At 36.3% G+C, this 19,654-nt stretch overlaps 1 protein-coding gene across 3 annotated transcripts in view; it reads left to right on the top strand.

Annotated features, from left to right (window-relative positions):
• LOC102813202 (platelet glycoprotein 4-like) overlaps window positions 1-19,654 on the top strand; it is a 41,674-nt gene that overhangs the window by 8,919 nt on the left and 13,101 nt on the right. For 2 of the 3 annotated variants that reach the window (XM_006834346.1, XM_006834347.1), the window contains exons 2-5: window positions 4,785-4,945; window positions 10,805-10,952; window positions 11,575-11,754; window positions 14,223-14,314. In XM_006834346.1, the coding sequence (XP_006834409.1) occupies window positions 4,785-4,945; window positions 10,805-10,952; window positions 11,575-11,754; window positions 14,223-14,314 (581 nt within the window). The remainder of the gene's footprint in view (window positions 1-4,784; window positions 4,946-10,804; window positions 10,953-11,574; window positions 11,755-14,222; window positions 14,315-19,654) is intronic. The other variant, XM_006834348.1, reaches the window with a different exon arrangement.

Below are 19,654 nucleotides of genomic sequence, written 5' to 3'. Positions count from 1 at the left end.
AGTGCTTGCCCTACAGTACCACTAGAACACCTTACGGGGGAGAAGAGAAAAACTGGTAACTATTTACAGTATATTGTCTGAAGTCTAGGCTTTAGCTTTTTAAGAAAGCCTCTGGGTTTTTTGTTTCTTTGGAAAGAGAATAAATATAAAACTGACTACATATCAGAAAAAAGAAGTATCATAGAATATAGTAAGAATTATTGCCATATGACTAGTTTTGACAGCAAACACTATGTATCAAGCAGTTAGAAGTTTGGAGAGCAAATATATCAGAATTCTCCCTTTAAAGAATGTAGTATTTGTGATGGGATAGTACTTAACATTTGTTGAATACCTACTATATGTTAGCACTGTTCTAAGTAGTCACATTTATTAAACTCACAACAACCTATGAAAATAAATATATTGGTAAAACCTTGTAACATTATCAATATCCAATATTTTTTTTTTACTTTCAAAATGCAATTTTCTATGACCCAACATAATTCTATAATTTTATCCCTATGTTACGGTGGTGCTGTGGGTTAATGCACCAGACTGCAAAGCCATTTGAACTGCAAGGTTGGCAGAACCTACTTAATGGTACTTCACAACAACAACATATTACAGATGAGGAAACTGTAGAACTTACAGAAAATTTTTAAATCTCCCCTAGTACAGCTGCTGGTTAGCAAGTGACAGAACTAACTTAACAACTTCACTCTTTCAGGGAAGAAGCCTCTACCCTTGTTTAGGGTAATGGTGACTGTACTGTGGAGCCAGTTCTGATTCATAGCCAGCCTATATTGTATACTGTGGAGCCAGTTCTGATTCATAGCCAGCCTCCACTGTGTACTGTGGAGCCAGTTCTGACTCATAGTCAGCCTCCACTGTGTACTGTGGAGCCAGTTCTGATTCATTTACAGCCTGTATTGGGTTTCTAAGGCTATAAACCTTTACAAGAGCAGAATGTCTTTTTTCTCCCATAGAACAACTGGTGGATTCAAACTGCTAACCTTACAGTTAGCAACCCAGCTCATAATCCACTATACTATCAGGGAGTAGAATTTACAGATTAAAATGAGCTGCATACAATTCTGTCTCTTAGACATTGAAAAATAGGACAACGTTGTTTCCACATATGTACTCTACCTGTCCCACATATTTTAATATTTATACTACATTTGCCAATAATGTACACAAATACTATTTCCATGCAGCAGCAATATATAGAAGTGATTACCCAAGTTTGAAGGTTAATAGCAATCCATCCAGCTGGAGACCATGATACTATGTGAGGATCACTGGTTCGAATCCAGCCACTGCTGCCACTATGTTGTTGGGAACCTCAGACAAGTGAGAGCTTCTTGAATTATGTTACATTCTCTGTACACGTAACGGCCAACCTTGTATTCTAAATTTTGTGAAAGATTTACAAAACAGGCCAGCTAGTACAAATTTAGTTTAAAATCAAGCCCTTTTAAACTTGCAAAGAATATAAAATTTATTTTATCTTTGAAAATCAGATGCACTTGTTATGTATTTATTATTTATGTATATTTTCTAATAAATATAGTGGCACTGGTGGTAGTTTCGTGCTGTGGAGTCAGTTATGACTTACAGTGACCCTCTATAGGGTTTCCAAGGCTGTCAAACTTTATGGAAGCAGAAAGCCTGACTAGAACATTTTTCTGTCCGTCCTTGAACAAATTATAGTGCCCTGGAAATACCAGATTAGAATCAAAAGACATGCCTTCTCTATCTTGTTGTTGTTAAGTGCCATCGAGTTGGTGCCAACTCATAGTGACCCTTGTGTAGGGTTTCTGAGGAAAGCCTGGTGAGTTTGAACTGCCAACCTTGTGGTTCAAATGAACCTACAGCACCACAACAGACTAGGTAGGATTCTTGTCAGCTATTAAATGGTCATACAACACTGAATCAGATGTTATTTTCTCTTTGATATTTTTACCTCTAAAAAAACTGAATGGAATTAAATGGCTCTAACCCAAACAGCTAATCATTTGAATTTGATACATTCCTGTCAACATTTTTATGTTTCAACTTTTCCATTTATTAAAATGTCTCCAGATTTTAGAAAAGAGAGAAAGAAAATTGTTAACAGATTCTTGATCTTTTAAAAAAAAAAGGAAAAGGCTACACTTACAGTGTCTTTTGATATTTAGATTCACACATATCAGAGTTACTAAGAATTCTGCTCAGCCAATTCTTTGTCATCTACTGCCTTGGAGTCTATTCTGCTTCATAGGGACCTTGTATAGGGTTTCTGAGGCTGCAAATATTTACAGGTACAGAAAGGTTCATCTTTCTCCTGAGGGGCAGGTGGTGGGTTTGAACTACCAACCTTGTGGTTAGCAGTCCAGTGCTTGCCCTACAGTACCACTAGAACACCTTACAATCTGTTACAGTCCCTCTTAAATTCCATAAGAAGTTACTGAGTTTCTTTTATTAAGAACTATTGTAAATATATATATATATATCCTGAGTGGTACATGATAAATAATACATAATGTGGTGGATCCAAAGATGAGCAATGGATGGTGAACCACAAGGTTTGTGGTTCCATGCCACCAGCCACTCCTTGTGGGAAGATGAGGCTTTCTGTTCCTGCAAAGATGTGAAGCCTCAGAAACCCTACATAGAATCTCTATGAATCAGAACTGACTTGATGGCACTTAATAACAAAATTACTTATGGAGTCCTGGTGTGGCACTATAGGATAAGTACTGAGTTGCTAACCAAAAGATTAGTGTTTCACACCCACCAGTTGCTCCTTGGAAACCCAATGCAAAGTCACTATGAGTTGAAACTGACTCATCGGCACTGAACAACAACAAGAGCACACATGTTTATGCTGTGAGATAATATTATTGTGTGCTGTGTATATATTCTTGTATGTCTTCATTTTTTAAATGATAAATATGGTTTTCAGCTTAAACACCCTTACCGTAATATTTTAATTATCTAATGGAATTTTCCCTTAATATAGAGTTTGCTAATGTGGAAAGAAGCATTTGGGGAACAAATAAAAATTATTCAGTGATAATTGGTTTTAGAAAAGCAATAGGGATTCTATCATCAGTTTAGCAATCTCAATGCAGTCAGTGTAAGGAGTGCAACAGCATAATATTTTCATTATTTCATTATGACTTGGTTCCTAATTCTTCCAGAAGGAAGTCCTTTACACTCTGAATTAAGCAATAGGCAAAATATCCTGAAGATAAGAAACTTAAATTGACTTTTGCCAACAAAGTGCAGAGTGTGAAGGAGGTCAACAGGAAAGCAAAACAGAACTCGTATGATGTAGAGCAATACTCAGGATTCTAAGGGTAAAGGAGAGACTAGGAGTCTTGCCACAATTCTGCTATTATTTGCTTGTGCTAACTCTGGGTCAGGAACTTGATTTCTCAGAGATTCCTTGTCCTATATTTTTGTGTTGTTGTGTGACATCCAGTCATTTCCAACATATAGTGACCCTGTACTGGGTTTCAGAAGAGTGACTGGTGGACGTGAACCGCTAACTTTGTGATTAGTAGTCCAGTGCTTATCCTACAGCACCACACAGGACTCCATTATACTAGAAAGTGTGATAATGTCCAATTTTCTTTCCAGATTCATCATTCTATGAATTGATATTTCCAGGTGAAGGAAGCAAATAGTTCAGATTGTTTTTGTATTCTTGGGTTTCTTTATGCTCATTTTCTGTGAAATAGTTTTCTTCCTCTTCCCTCTAGCACACGAAGATAAATTGGAACTCTTCATTTTGGGCATTCTTCCCAAGGTGCTTCATTGGAATGCTGCCTTGTACAAAATCGCCTTTGTTTACATTAGTTTCTATAGCTCCATAGATTCCAATTCAGAGAATTAAACAGTGCAAGGTAACTCTTGTATAGCATAGATAGTGAAATTGACCCTGTGGAATTTGTTGACTTTCTACTTTGTCCCTCAGCTTCTAAAGTCAGGAACCATTTTTTTAATCTTGGGTTTTCTAACTCTGTCGTTGATTTCCCCCCCCCCCCCCCCCTGCTTACAGATCTTCAGTATAAGTGGCATCAGCAATTTTTAGAGGATTCCACAAAGGGATAATAACAGGACAACTTTCTTTATCTTGTCTTTTCCTTAAAAGTAGTAAATCAAGGTGATAGAATAAAGATATTATAATTTTTTAAAACATGGATTATTAGGTTGCTGCAAATAAATTGAGGGATATGTAGGCCATATTCAGAAGGATTTTTAAGGAAGGAAGTCAAAATTGTATTTTTCATGCCAAAGAGTTGATTTTCTTAATAAAATAAAGGCAATATCCCTAAATTTTCTAACCTTAGAATAAAAGGAAAAACATCTAATTCCACTCATTTTTTCTCTGTGTTTTTCTGTTTCATCAAACCAACTTACTTAGGGACAGAAGAGAAATTAATGTTCAACCCGATAAGAACTCTTTGGAGCAGCTTTAATAAAATGTGCTTTAAAAATGTTATTATTGACTGTTATACAATATTGCCATCATGCCACACTACAGCTTGCCAATAGTTAGTCTTAAAACCAACCGGACTTGTGTGCAGTACCACACACTAATTCTCTTTGTAAAAGATTAACCAAAATACACTGCTATACTAATTTTTTTAAAAAAACATTTCTGTGGCTACTGTGTGTCAGAGTTGCAAAAGTTTTCATGAAGTACTTGAGTTTGGTCCTTTTATTTGACTAACTAAAGGTTATAAACAAGCTCTCATAAGTGCCTGTATTTACTACACAGAAATAATCCAAATTTGTTTTCTGTTTCATAGGAAGCTGTCCTTGAAGAAGGTACAATTGCTTTTGCTAATTGGGTTAAAACAGGCAGTGACGTTTACAGGCAGTTTTGGATCTTTGATGTGCTAAATCCACAGGACGTAATAACGAACAGCGCTAACATTAAGGTTAAGCAAAAAGGTCCTTACACATACCGGTGAGTGAGTCTAAGTGACATCTTTTCTGGACCACGTGTATTTCTGCAAACGCTTCCATTTAGTAACTGTCGTTTTATTAAACTATACTTACCATTTGATTGCCTGTGATATACATTAAATGATTATTTTGTGTCTGTGTTGAATATTAAAGATTATGAATCTTTAAATCAATTTTATAAGTAATTGAATTTTAGAAATAATGATCATAAAATGTTTCAGATTTTAAATAAATTAATAGCATACATATATATATGTTAAGTGCAGTGGAGTCTGTTCCAACTCATAGAGACTCTGTATAGGGTTTCCGAGTAGTAGCTAGTGAGTTTGAACTCTGAGCTTGACCTTCTAACCGATTTTGAAGTCCAGTGCGTTATTCCGCAGTGCCGCACCCGGACTCCATCATATATCTTATTGTTAGTGCTGTTGTTGCTATATGCCGTGGAGTCGGTTCCGACTCATAGCGACCCTGTACAGGGTTTCCAAGGCTGTAAATCCAAAGCAGAAAGCCTCATCTTATTCCCTCGGAACAGCTGGTAGTTTCGAACTGCTGACCTTGGGGTTCACAACCCGATTCGTAACCACTACGATACCAGAGCTCCTTGTAGGCAGGGATGGGAAGTCATTTTCTGGCAAAATTTATGACATCATTTGCTGACCATACAAACTTATAAACTTAAAAATTAGCCTGCTATATTTGACCAAACATTTAATTGACTCACCCATAATGGAGGCCTGGTGTGGCGCTGCGAGATAACGAGCTGGATCGCAAGGTCGGTTTGAGACGCAAGGTCGGTTGTTCATACTCGCCAGCGACTTCGCGGAAACCTTATACAAGGTCACTACAAGTTGGAAGTGACTTGATGGCCCTTAAAAACAACAACAATTGAATAGCTGAAATGGCTTCAAAGGGCCACACCACCTGCTGTATAGGGTTTCTCAGGTGCAGCTGGTGGATTTGAACTACAGACCTTGCAGTTTACAGTCCACTGCTGTTTCTACAGCACCACATCAGTAATACATATAATAACATATACACCAACTGCTCCTAGGAAACCCTATACAGAGTTGCTATGGTTCAGAATTGACTTGAGGGTACATAACAACAGCAACAGCAGCAATTTATGTGTGTGTGTGTGTTATTGTTGTTGTTACATGGGGTGGAGTTGATTACGACTCATAGTAATGCTGTATAGGGCTTCCAACGAGCAGCTTGTGGGTTTGAACTGTCGACCTAGTGATTTGCAGCCTAGTGCTGATCCTAAAGTGCTACACCAGGAGTCCATATATGATTCTTTAGGATCAGCATTGGTCAGAAGGTTGGTTTGAATCGCTAGGTCAGTGGTTTAAACTCACTAGCTGCTCCTGGGAAACCCTACACAGGGTTACTATTTGTCAGAACCTACTCGATGGCACTTAACAACAACAGATATATCTATATATACTGAAAAGTAGACTTCGTTTATCCAGATAGTCATTATTAGTAGATAGAGTAGTGTTGTTGTTGTGATGTGCCAACTCATAGCGACCCTGTACAGGGTTTCCAGGCTGTAAATCTTTACGGGAGCAGAAAACCTCATCTTTCTCCTGCAGAGCAGCTGGTAGTTTTGAACTGCTGACCCTGAGGTTCGCAGCCTGATTCGTAACCACTACGCTACCAGAGATCCTTAGATAGAGTAAAGAAAGGGAATATGATTTTATTATAAATTGCTGGCATCAAATCGCTTTCTTATCTTAAAAAATTATAAATTTTTCCGTTGTGGCATGCATTTCCACATATCCACGAATTTACCAAAGAAGGTTTAGTCTTCATTATTATATAAGAAATTATAATTTGATACATATTAATTTGTTCCATGGTGCGGTTTCTTCAGTTACTAGCAAACCTTATCTGTATCGTCTGTTCCAAAAGAATATTACAGCTGTAAACTGTTCTTCTGAAATTTTAGAATTCATGTGATAAACTAAGCACAATTGTTTGTTTGTTTTTTTATTAAAAAGCCTGAGGCAACTGTGTAAGTGGAAGGAAAGAAAATGGTTATTCAAATTTGGGATCATGTCTTATGTTGTTTAGAAAAAGTTTATGTATTTTACTTTTAAGGACATTTATTTGTGAGATGGGGAATTGATTTATTAAAATGAGGCTTTCTGTTTTCATAAAGATTTATACCCAGAAACCCCATACAAGGTCGCTATGAGTTGGAACCAACTTGACGTACACCACCACCACCATCACTATCTATCTATCTATCTATCTATCTATCTATCTATCTATCTATCTATCTATCTATCTATCTGTCTATATCATTGCTGGATCTAGACCTCTCCAAATACCGATCACTTTTGTACACAAGATATGTGACAACTATTATTTATATTCTTAGAGCCTTTAAACACATCTCTTTAAAGAACACAACAACAAAAATGCAACGGAGTGTGGCTATATTTGATATGCTTGAAGAGTAATAAAGTGTTGAGAAGAGAGCTGGATTTATAGTTAAAGTTAGTAAATAGTTACCGTCTCCTTATAAACCATTGTTAAAGGGCTTTCTGACCCAGAAAAGATCCTTTTGTCTCCTGATGTAACCAAAATGGAATCTTTGTCTTTCTCTGGATGCCTTAAACAAGCAATAGCCTTTTAGAAAACAAGGATCTTAAGATGAGAGTCTTCTTGTATTAAGTTGAAAGTGCTTCTGTGAATCCAACTGAATTTGAAAATGTCGAAGCTGTCCCTCAGAACTCAAACAGATCCACAGCCATAATAAGAGTTCATTGGAACTTTGATATACAGAATAGTAACTTCTGACAAACTATGACGTTGACTAGTTCATCTTCATGAAGAGCATATTTCTTCAAAATATTCTCCTATCAATACAAATCAAAATTTCAAGTTACTTTGATTTGGCAGCAATAAAAAGAAAGCAATCTAGGCAAAATCTGGCACAGATTTTTTTCCTTGATTGTATGACTCAGCCCTCCCCCAAACCGATTATAATCTAGTTTGTAAAAATAAAAAACTTTAGTAACTATGTTGTCTTTTTTAAAAAGTACATTCTTAACAGAGGCCTGTTTCAAGGATTTTTCTCTTAGTGAGTACCATCTACTGAAACAATGTTGCAATTGCAATTTTAGTAAACTTTAGAATTTGGAACACATCTTGCTATTGTTTCAAGTGTATGCTGCAAACACATACAATCCTTGAAAGCTAAAGTACCTTGATTTGAAATGCTAAAAATTCATAATGTGATTATTAAATTCAGCTCATCAAGAGAACATACCTTACTAGCAATACAGCGCCCTATATCAGTGAAGGGTTTATATTTTTTTGTCTACATCTGGGATTCCAGGGAGAACAAATATTAAAAGGTTTGATTAGATTATATTCAAAACAAAATATCTTTCTGTGTGATGTTCATTTCTTATCTTTTTTTGAAAGAAATTAAGCCATTTATTTATTCATCCCAAATATTTATTAGAAACTCACTATGTATCAGATAATGTGATTGGAGATAAACACTCATGATTCTAACCCTAGAAATTTACACCTTTATTACAATTGAGTGAAATGTTGTGTTTTTGTTGTTGTGTTTTTCTAATTTAAGTCTTGTTTATTTTTTCCCAATTTTTACACATACTTCTCTGTTCACCTCATGGATTAGACATTCAAATATATGGTAGTACAATGAATGATACCTTGTTTAGTCTCACTGAGTATTCTGTACTTGCAAAATATTTTTTTCACAACAAACAAACCCTACCACATTCCTAAAAGATAGTTGATACTTTGTAGTCTTTGCTTAACATATTGGGGGTGGGGTGGGGGTGGATTGAGCTAAACCCCTTAAAATGGAAATTATATTCCTTTTGTTCTTGTTAGGCACTGTTGGCTCAGGTCTGCCACTAGCAAACTATGTACAACAGAACAAACCACTGCCCAGTCCTGAGCCATCCTCACAATTGTTATGTCTGAACCATTATAGCCAATGTGTCAATCCATCTGGTTGATGGTCTTCCTCTTTTTTGCTGACCCCTCTCTTTACCAAGAATGACATCCTCCAAGGACTGGTCTCTCCTGATAACATGTTTAAAAGTATAAAAGATGAAATCTTACTATTCGTGATTCCAAGGAGCAATCCAGCTGTACTTCTAAGACATATTTTTTTAGTCTTCTGACAGTCCATTTTATATTCAGTATTCTTCTCCAATACCGTGCAATTCAAAGGCATCAGTTTGTCTATGGTTTTCCTTATTCATTATCTAACTTTTATATGCATGTAAGGCCACTAGCGTAGTGGTTTACGAGTCAGGCTACTAATCTCAAGGTCAGCAGTTTGAAACTACCAGCGGTTCTGTGGGAGGATGATGAGGCTTTCAGCTCCCGTAAAGATTTATAGCCACAGAAACCTTATATAGGGTCACTATGAGTCAGAACTGACTCCATGGCACATCACCACCACCACCACCACCAAGGTGCACCTTTGTCCTCTAAGGGATATCTTTACTCTCTAATACTTTAAAAGGTCATTTGCGTCAGATCTGCCCCAGTGCATTACTTCATTTGGTGTCTTGACTGCTGCTTCCTTGACTGTTGATTGTGGATCCAAGTAAAATGAAATATTGGACAATTTAAATCCTTTCTTCACTTATCATATTTTTATGAGTCTAATTATACTTTCCTTTTCTTTACATTGAGATGTAATTTATACTGAAGGCTGTAGACTTTGATATATACTCCATTGTTGTTGTTAAGAGCCACTGAGTCAGTTCTGACACACAGTGCCGCTGTATAGGGTTTCTGTGGTTGTAAATCTTTGCAAGAGCAGAAAGCCTCCCTCATCTTTCTCCCTCAGAATGGTTGGTGGGCTCACATCACCAATCTTGTGATTCATAGTAGTGTTCATACTATAGAGCTACCACACACCCATAGATTCTATTGGTATCAGTTCTGAATCATAGCCACCATGTATAGGGTTTTCCAGGAGCAGCTGGTAGATTTGCACTACGAACCTTGTGGTTAGCAAACCAATAGTTATCCTTTAGAGCCACACCAGGAGCTCTTTGACTAACTTTAATTCTCATTGTTGTTGTTAAGTGTCATCAAGTTGGTTATGACTCATAGCTATCCTGTATAAGATTTCCAAGTAGCAGCTGGTAGGGTTGAGCTTAAACTACTGACCTTTTAGTTAGCAGTCCAATACTTACTCTAGAGCACTACAGTCCTTCAAAAAACAGAAAAGCCGTGCCGAACAGGGTGTGTAATATTTGGGTGTTTTTCTAATAAGAAAGTGTGCTCTTTTATATTTCTGCTGCTTAAACATCTCTATTGTCTTCTGCATCTCAGGATAAAGTCTGTACATTGTATTGAGGGATGCAACCTCTTTCCTGTTTGAGATCCTGCACGTATCAATGACTTTGCACACTCCCTAGTTTCACTGGAGAACCCAGCCAAACCCAACCACCTGTACTTCTCAAAATACATCACGTTCTTTTTCACTTCTTACTTTATTTCATCAAATTCAATTTCTATCTGCAATTCACTTATGTGGAATTTTTACCAAATATGTCTGGACACATCCCTAGCATGATCATACCAACTGTGAATTTGTGTCTAGTCTGTGTTTATCCATGGACTCTGTGCAGACTCCCAGCATCACACATATTATGCTGATAACCTAATTTTCTGCTGTTAAGACCACCACAGAGTAATCTCGTAGAAACACAGCACTATATTTTTCATATAACCCCATTTGTAGCCTCAATTATTGCATATGCTATGTACTAAAATATACTTGTGGAATGAATGAATGTCTGTTGAGACCTAATGAGACCATTATTTTATTTTATTTTATTCTGTTTTTCAGAGTTCGTTTTCTAGCCAAGGAAAATGTAACTCAGGACCCTGAAACCCACACAGTGTCTTTTGTCCAGCCCAATAGTGCCATCTTTGAACCTTCACTATCAGTTGGAACAGAGAATGATAACTTCACAGTTCTCAATCTGGCTGTAGTAGTGAGTAGACAAACAACAAAACTAAACGTGTTTTTTAAAGAGTTTTGTTATTTTAAGTGCTATGGAGTTAGTTCTGACTTGTAGTGACCCTGTATAGGGTTTCCAAGGAGTGGCTGGTAAGTTTGAACTGACAACCTTGAGGCTCAAACCAACTTTGCAGTCCAGCGCATTAACCCACAATGCCACAAATAATTGATCATCAGTAGGACTATAGAGTTTATTTTGCCATTTTAAATGAAATGGCTTCTTATGCAGTTATTCTGAATGAATTTATGACCATTTGGAAATATGGCAAAATCATTTAATAACCAACTGAATTAAAAGGTCACAAAATGTAACATTTAAAAAAAGGAGTGGGGGTTGGGAAGTATTTATTTGGCTTTGTCTTCTTCATGTGATTGATCTTTGGTAGAGAAATATAATCATCTATGGTTTAGGCTGATTGAAATTTGAAATTTTAGTCCTGATCGGATTTGACAGTAATTTTAAAGACACACTTAAAACAATTCCTTATTAAACTCAATTTTAGCATTCATTCTATTTATTTGGTAAAATATGATATTGCATGTTGTTGGTAAATGCATAGGTGTTTTAAAAATTGACTTTTTTTTTTTTTTGGTAGGCTGCACCCCACATCTATCAAAATGCATTTGTTCAGACATTACTTAATTCGCTTATCAAAAAGTCAAAATCTGAAATGTTCCAAACCAGAACAGTGAAAGAGCTATTGTGGGGCTACAAGGATCCATTTCTGAGTTTGGTTCCCTATCCTATTAGTACTACAGTTGGTGTATTTTATCCTGTAAGTATAAAATACGAACAGTTATTCTTTATTACGTTTTAATTAGGTAAGTACAAGGCCTTTGGAAAAAAACAGTTTTCTAATTTAGTGTACTAATTCATTTGCTGATATAGGAAGATATCTCCTAATTTACAAAGTCCTCATGTCTCATGACTTCCACTTTCCTAGTTGGGAAAATTTACTGTTTTGAATTTAAAAATTAATTTTTAGATTAGCAAACTGATTTAAGTGGATTCTGGTCTGCCTTATATAAATATAAACTTTGTTTAAAATAAATTTTTATAAGCTATTGCTGGTTTTAATTTCTCTTTTCATAAAATCAAGGTTCAATACCAACTTTTAATAAGTGTTAATGTATTAATGGTATCATTCTTTTTTTCAAGGCCTCTTATAAATATGGTGCAACTTAAAACACTTGCCTAAATTTTCAGATCTTAATCAGATTTTTAAGACAGTCTCCCCTATTTTAATAGAGATTGTGAATAAGAACTTGAAGTGGTCCACAAATGCCATGAAATGGTAACTTGAGGATTAAAGAAAAAGTGAATTTATTTTTTTTTTTTAATGTTCTAAATTAAAAACAGTATAAGATGGCTATTGAATTGGAATTTTTAACTCTGGGTAATGTATATGAGGTTAGCTATATGCTCCTGTGTTGCGTCTGACAGCCGGTTATTCCCAGCAACCCACACAGAGAAATTAAACGCCAGTACCGGAGACAGGAAGGAGCTCTGGTAGCGTAGTGCTGCGAATCGGGCTGCGAACCGTAGGGTCAGCAGTTCGAAACTACCAGCTGTTCCACAGGAGAAAGAATGAGGCTTTCTGCTCCTGTAAAGATTTACAACCTCGTAAACCCTGTACAGGGTCGCTATGGGTCGGAATCGACTCCATGGCACTTAACAACAACACTGGAAGACAAGAAATATAAAGGAAGACATAAGACATAAATGAAAATAGTAAAGTTAGGACCAGGTGGGAAACAGCACTCTGATGGCGACACTGTGACTCAGACCTAGATTCAGCACGTTTATTATATACACAAATCAAAGGACAGTGCTGGAGAGTGCTGGGGAAGGAAAAGAGTGAAGAAAACATCTGTTGTTACTGATGCAAGTAGTACGCAGGACTTTATCAGGACAATGTAACTTGTGGTTGCTAAGGAGACAGAGATAGTGCAGTTAGATGTTTTTGCAGACTAAACTGAAGGTCTTGGCTGCACACAAGGAAAGACTTTGCAGATTTCTTGTTCCCTGAGGCGGGCTTTGCAAGTTCCTCAAGGGGGCAGCCTGACCTGGGAGCAGCCTACTTTTCTGGACCACAACTCAGTTGCAATTCTTCCGTTAAACTGCCCCCAAGTCTGAGACCTTCGGTTTAGTTGCTCCCAACACTCCTTCCTGTTCATTGTTGTTTTGTTTTTACATAGTGCTATGGTTTAGGATCAGAACTGGACTGTGAACCGCAAGGTCAGCAGTTTAAACTCACTAGCTTCTCCTCAGAAACCTTATCCAGGGTCACTATGAGTCAGAACCAACTCAAGGGTACTTTACAACAATAAGGGTTTTCAAGGTTATTTGCATTTAAATTTAGATGCAGACATTTTGAAAGGACCAGAGATTCAGTTATTATGATTATTGTTTTAACTGAATTATTCATTAATTCTTTCCTTGGTTTGGCTAATTTTGTGTATTTAACCTTGTATACTTCATCTCTTTCATTTTGTTGTTGTTAAGTGCCATCTCTAGTCAGTTACAACTCACAGTGACCCTGGACAAGATTTCCAAGGAGGTGCTGGTGGTTTAAACCACTGATGTTTTTGTTAGCAATCTAGTGAGTGCTGGTCCTTCAGAGTTAACCAGGACTCCACAGTTCATTTTAGTAGCCACTTATTAAAGATCATGATGTTGACAACACTTCTAGAAATCATCATTCCCATAGATTTTCTTCAGTGTCCACTTAATTAATCTCAACAAGATAAAATTTTAAAACAAAATTTTATTGTTTCTCTTTTTCTTGTTTTTGTTGTTCATTGACTTCGAGTCCGTTACAACTCAAAAGGACCTTATGTGAGGTTTACAAGGAGGGGCTGGTGGGTTGGAACTGCCAACCTTGAGGTAAACAGTCCAGTGTTTATCCTATAGCACAACACAGTACTCTTAGCATCAAGCATTTGTTTTTGTTGGTGGTGGTAAAGGGCATCAAGTCAGTTGCAACTCAACTGAGCCCTATATAGGGTTTCTGGGTAACAGCTGTTGAGTTTGAATCGCCAACCATGTGTTCAAACCGAACTTGTGGTCTCCTACACTATCCTTTAAAAGTTTTTAAACTATTAAATTTAAACCTTTGTCACGTATCTATTTCAAATCACACAATGACTACTGTTAAAAAAATGTGAAAGTGAATTACACATTTTATAACATGGTAAATGTACTTTTTTCTAGAAATAATTTTTGTTGTTCATATCGTTTCAGTACAATAATACTGCAGATGGAGTTTATAAAGTTTTTAATGGAAAAGATAACATAAGCAATGTTGCCATAATAGACACTTACAAAGGGAAAAAGTAAGTATCCAGGTAAATTGTATGTGTTTGTGTGTACCTATGTGTGTGGTATTCTTTTTACTTGGGGTGAAATGCAGGCACCAACCTGTGGAACAGACCTGGCAGTTTAGCAGTTTCCTGGAAATGTCTATCCTGTCATGTGTTAATACTCATGACAATTGTCAATGCCACATCAGTGTGTTCTGGCTGCTGAATATCAATCCCATTTTAGGGTTTGCTTTACCTTTTATGCATGGTTTCTTTAAAAAAAAAGAAATTCAAAGTAACCATTCCCAGGTCCACTGTATATCCAGTATGTACACATCACACATACCAGTATATATTATAAATGAAAAGCAAAACACTTATATGAGTGCTTTGTATAATACATGTATTTTAATGACTTTTTAATTTGCTTTTTAAAAAAACTCAACCATATGAAATAAGCTTTGTGTATGTCATGACCTACAATATCTATAAAAATGAACCTTACTGGATCTATGCAATTCTCATGACATTTTCCCTGCTAAACTATATTGAGATATATTTTTATATTACTAACTCAGCTTTTTAACATTCATCAATACAAAAATGCAATTATTACCTCAATGCATTTTTAAACCTTACATATTAACTTATAAATAGAGCTAATGTCTCCTTTGAAGTAATAAAATAATGAGCTGTCTTCATATATTCATGATTTCCATTCTTTTTGAAGTTCTAGTCTAGAGGACAAATAATTTAGCATGAAGTACAAGGCACCACAGTGGGGAATGACACCTTTTCTTATCCTTACACTTAATAAGTGTATTTGAGACTAGTTATTTTTCTGAAAAAAGAAGGAAGTGATAAAAACTTATAAAGATGGAATAAAAATGGAACAAGATGTTTCATTCATATAAATAATCATAGGCACAGCCTTACCTATTATCTAAAAAAATCCTTTTTTTAATATCAGTAAAATATTTTCAAATTAGAATTTTTTATTCTGGAATCCACAATTGCATTATGTCTATTTACAAAAACAGGAGAAAGCCTAACACTTCTAAATGCTCATTTTGATGAGAATCACACCTATGTTTGTTTATTAAGGAACAAACGGTGGTCAGTTCACCCTGTTTCCATATTACACAGACGTTTTGAGGATAATGGCTAAAAGTCCTAATTATAATGAGAGTTTCACATCACTTTAAGATGATAAGCTAGATTTGACTGATTGTGACCAGACAGAACATAATTAAGAAGTTATTTTGTTTTGAAAAGTAGCAGCAATCGCAGTATCTTGGGTTGACACTTAACTGGATGTGAGCAACAGGAAAACTAGTTTTTACATTGTTAAAAAGGTGCTAAAGCTACAGGAAAACAATTACTACTAATGGCGTTATTACTTCCAGATATGGATGGCTGATCTGCACACCAGAATATCAATTAATGAACTCTGTTCTATTTAAATGCCTGTTCATGAAAGAAGTAAAAGGGAAAAAAGTATAAATTGTTTATCTAAATGTTTCTAATCTATATTCATCTAAACATCTGCTTCTTTTTCTCACCTTTTCCCTCTCATACTAGACTTATATTACTTGCCCACCTAATAAATACTTGCCTTCTATTCAGTCCAAATGCTCACCTGGTGGTGGTGGTGTGCCATGGAGTTGGTTCTGATTCATAGCCACTCTGCATAGGGTTTTCTGAAGCTGTAAATCTTTCCGAAAGCAGAAAGCCTCATCTTTCTCTCCCAGAACTGCTGGTAGTTTCAAACTGCTGACCTTGAGGTTAACAGCCCAACTCAAAACTGCTATGCTATCAAATGGTCACTTACTACCAAATAATTCATTTCTCTCACTGGAAAATAAAACTCCTTAAGTAGATATCTGCCACCACTCGTCTGTCAGTTGGTAGTACTGTGGTGGCTTGTGAGTTGCTGTGATTCTGGAAGCTATCTCACAGGTATTTTAAATACCAGCAGGGTCACCCATGGTGGACAGGTTTCAGATGAGCTTCCAGATGAAGACAGACTAGGAAGAAAGAGTGACGAACTACTTCTGAATATTTAGTCACCGAAAACCTTATGAATAGCAGAGAAACACTGTCAGATATAGTGCTGGAAAATGAGCCCTTCAGGTTGGAAGGCACTCAAAATGAGACTAGGAAGAGCTGCCTTCTCAAAGTAGAGTTGACCATGATAACACAAATGGAGTAAAACCCATGGAACCTTCATTTACTGATGGGGCACAACTCAAAATGAAGAGAAGCAGATGTAAACATTAATTAATAATCGGAACATAACAAAGTATGAAACTAGGAAAATTGGACATTTCCAAAAATGAAATGGAATTCATATACATCGATATCTTAGTCATTAGTGAATGGAAATGGACTGGTATTGGACATTTGAACCTGACAACCACATGGTTTACTATGCCGGCAATGACTAATTAAGAGGAATGCTGTTGCATTCATTGTCAAAAAGAACATATCCAGATCAGTCATGAGATACAATGCTGTCTGTGATAAGATAATATCATCATGTAATACCACTATTATTCGAATTTATGCACCAACCACTAAAGCCAGTGAGTATGAAATAAAAGAATTCTACCAACTTCTTCAATCTGAAATTGATCAAACATGCAATCAAGATGTATTGATCATTCCTGGTAATTGGAATACAAAGGTTGTAAACAAAGAGGAAGGATCAGTAGTTGGAAAATATGGCCTTTGTGATAGAAATGATGCTGGAGATCGCATGATAGAATTCTACAAAATCAACGATTTGTTCATTTCAAATACCTTCATTAGACAACATAAGAGACGACTATACACATGGACCTCACCAGATGCACGACATAGAAATCAAATTGACTACATCTGCTGAAGGAGAAGATGGAAAAGCTCCATATCATTAGTCAAAACAAGGCCAGGGGCAGACTGTGGAACAGACCATCAATTGCTCATATGCAAATTCAGACTGAAGCTGAAGAAAATGAAAACAAGTCCATGAGAGCCAAAATATGACCTTCAATATATCCCGCCTGAATTTAGAGATAATCTGAGGAACAGATTTGATACATTAAACACCAAACACTGAAGACCAGAAGAGTTGTGGGATGACATCAAGAAAACATCATACATGAAGAAAGCAAAAAGTCATTAAGAAGAGAAGAAAGAAGGAAAAGGTCAAAATGGATGTCAGAAGAGACACTGAAACTTGCTCCCAGTGTAGACATGCTAAAGGAAATGGAAGAAATGAGGAGGTACAAGAGCTGAACAGAAAATTTCAAAGGTCAGCTCGAGAACACAAAGTTAAATATTACAAGAAAATGTGTAAAGATCTGGAGTCAGAAAACCAAAAAGGAAGAACATGTTCAGCATTTCTCAAGCTGGGGGAACTGAAGAAAAAAATTCAAGCCTTGACATTTCTTATTGAAGGATTCTCTGGGAAAATTATTGAATGATGCAGAAAGCATCAAGAGAAGATGGAAGGAATACACAGAGTCACTGTACCAAAAATAAATGGTTAATGTTCAACCACTTCAAGAGGTAGCATATGATCAAGAGCCAATGATCCTGAAGGAAGAAGTCCAAGGTACATTAAAGGAATCGGTAAAGAACAAGGCACCAGGAATTGACGGAATAAAATTTTAAATATTTCAAGACAGTAAGGTGGCACAGGAGGCACTCACTCATCTCTGCTAAGAAATTTGGAAGACAACTATCTGGCCAACTGATTGGAAGAGATCTGTATTTGTGCCCATTCCAAAGAGAGGTGACCCAATGGGATGCAGAAATCATCGGAAAATATCTTTGATATCCCTTGCGAGTAAAGTTTTACTAAAGGTAATAAAAAAATGGTTGCAAGCATATATTGACAGATAACTTCCAGTGGTTCAAGTTGGATTTAGAAGAGGATGTGGTATGAGGGATATCATTGCTAATATCTGATGGGTCTTGGCTGAAAACAGACAATACCAAAAAAGTATTTACCTGTGCTTTATTGACTACACAAAGGCTTTCGAATGTGTGGATCTTGAAAAGCTATGGACAACATTGAGACGTATGAGTATTCTGGACACTTACTTTGTTCATGAGGAATCTGTCATGGACCAAGGGGCAATTGTTTCAACAGAACACTGAATAGTTTAATAAGAACACTGACTAGTTTAAAGTTAAGAAAGGTGTGCAACAGGGTTATATTCTTTCACCATACTCATTCAAACATATGCTGAGCAAATAATCTGAGAAGCTGGGTTCTATGAAGGAAAGTGTGGCATCTGGATTGAAGGAAGACTCATTAACAGCCTGCAATATGCAGATGATACAACTGTGCTTGCTGAAAGTAAAGAGGACTTCAAACATTTACTGATGAAGATCAAAGAGCATAGCCTTTGGTATGGATTGCATCTCAATGTAAAGAAACCAAAAATTCTTACCACTGGACCATAAACAACATTCTTATCAGTGGAGAAAAGATTGAAGTTGTCAAGGGCTTCATTCTTCTTGGATGGACCATCAACACTAATGGAAACGGCAGTCAAGAAATCAAATTACATATTGCATTAGCTGCATTGTTGTTTTTGTTATGTGCTGTGGATTCGGTTCCGACTCATAGAGACCCTGTACAGTGTTTCCAAGACTGTAAATCTTTATGGGAGCAGAAAGCCTTTTCTTTCTCCCACGGAACAGTTGGTAGTTTTGAATTGCTGACCTTGCGGTTTGCAGCCCGATTTGTAACCACTACACTACCAAGGCTCCTTAGGTGAGAGTAATACTTAGGTGAGAATAATACTGGCTATGATCAATAAGGCTGTTGGTCAAATCATCTGGGCCATGATTCTCAGTCATGTAGCAGTTATTTAATAATATAACTTATTAATAACATTACTTATACTTATATAATGGAGTAGTCATCCTTCATTTTGTGATCTGATGAAGTCATTCTCCATTTTTGTATAATGCCAATTTTCATGTAATGCCTAGTTTTTGGAAACTAACCATGTTGTTAATTGAGATGTAGTTGTACATCAAGTCAGTGCATGACCCTTTAAATAAACTGCTTGAAATTGAAAACAAATGGCTTACACTAGAACCAAAATTAAAAATATATGTGTAAATGTTGTCCCCATAACTTCCTTTACTATGAATTGTTTAATTTTTGTCTTCAGGATTTTTATATAATAAATATATCTTTATTATCTAATAATTGTATAATATCTGGGATTTTACAGCTTGTCTTATGGAAGGGAATTACAGTGTTCAGTCATAAATGGACTGGGTCTTCCATTACCATCCTCTTTGGGCCCTTGTTACAAAATCAACTAACTTTGTCTTTAAACTCATATGGTTGTTACACTTTGTTAGTGC

This window comes from Chrysochloris asiatica, unplaced genomic scaffold, assembly GCF_000296735.1.
Source record: "Chrysochloris asiatica unplaced genomic scaffold, ChrAsi1.0 scaffold00010, whole genome shotgun sequence".
Classification (NCBI taxonomy): domain Eukaryota; kingdom Metazoa; phylum Chordata; class Mammalia; order Afrosoricida; family Chrysochloridae; genus Chrysochloris; species Chrysochloris asiatica.
The sequence above is the reverse complement of the archived record's forward strand: the minus strand, read 5'-3'. Positions and strand labels throughout refer to the sequence as shown.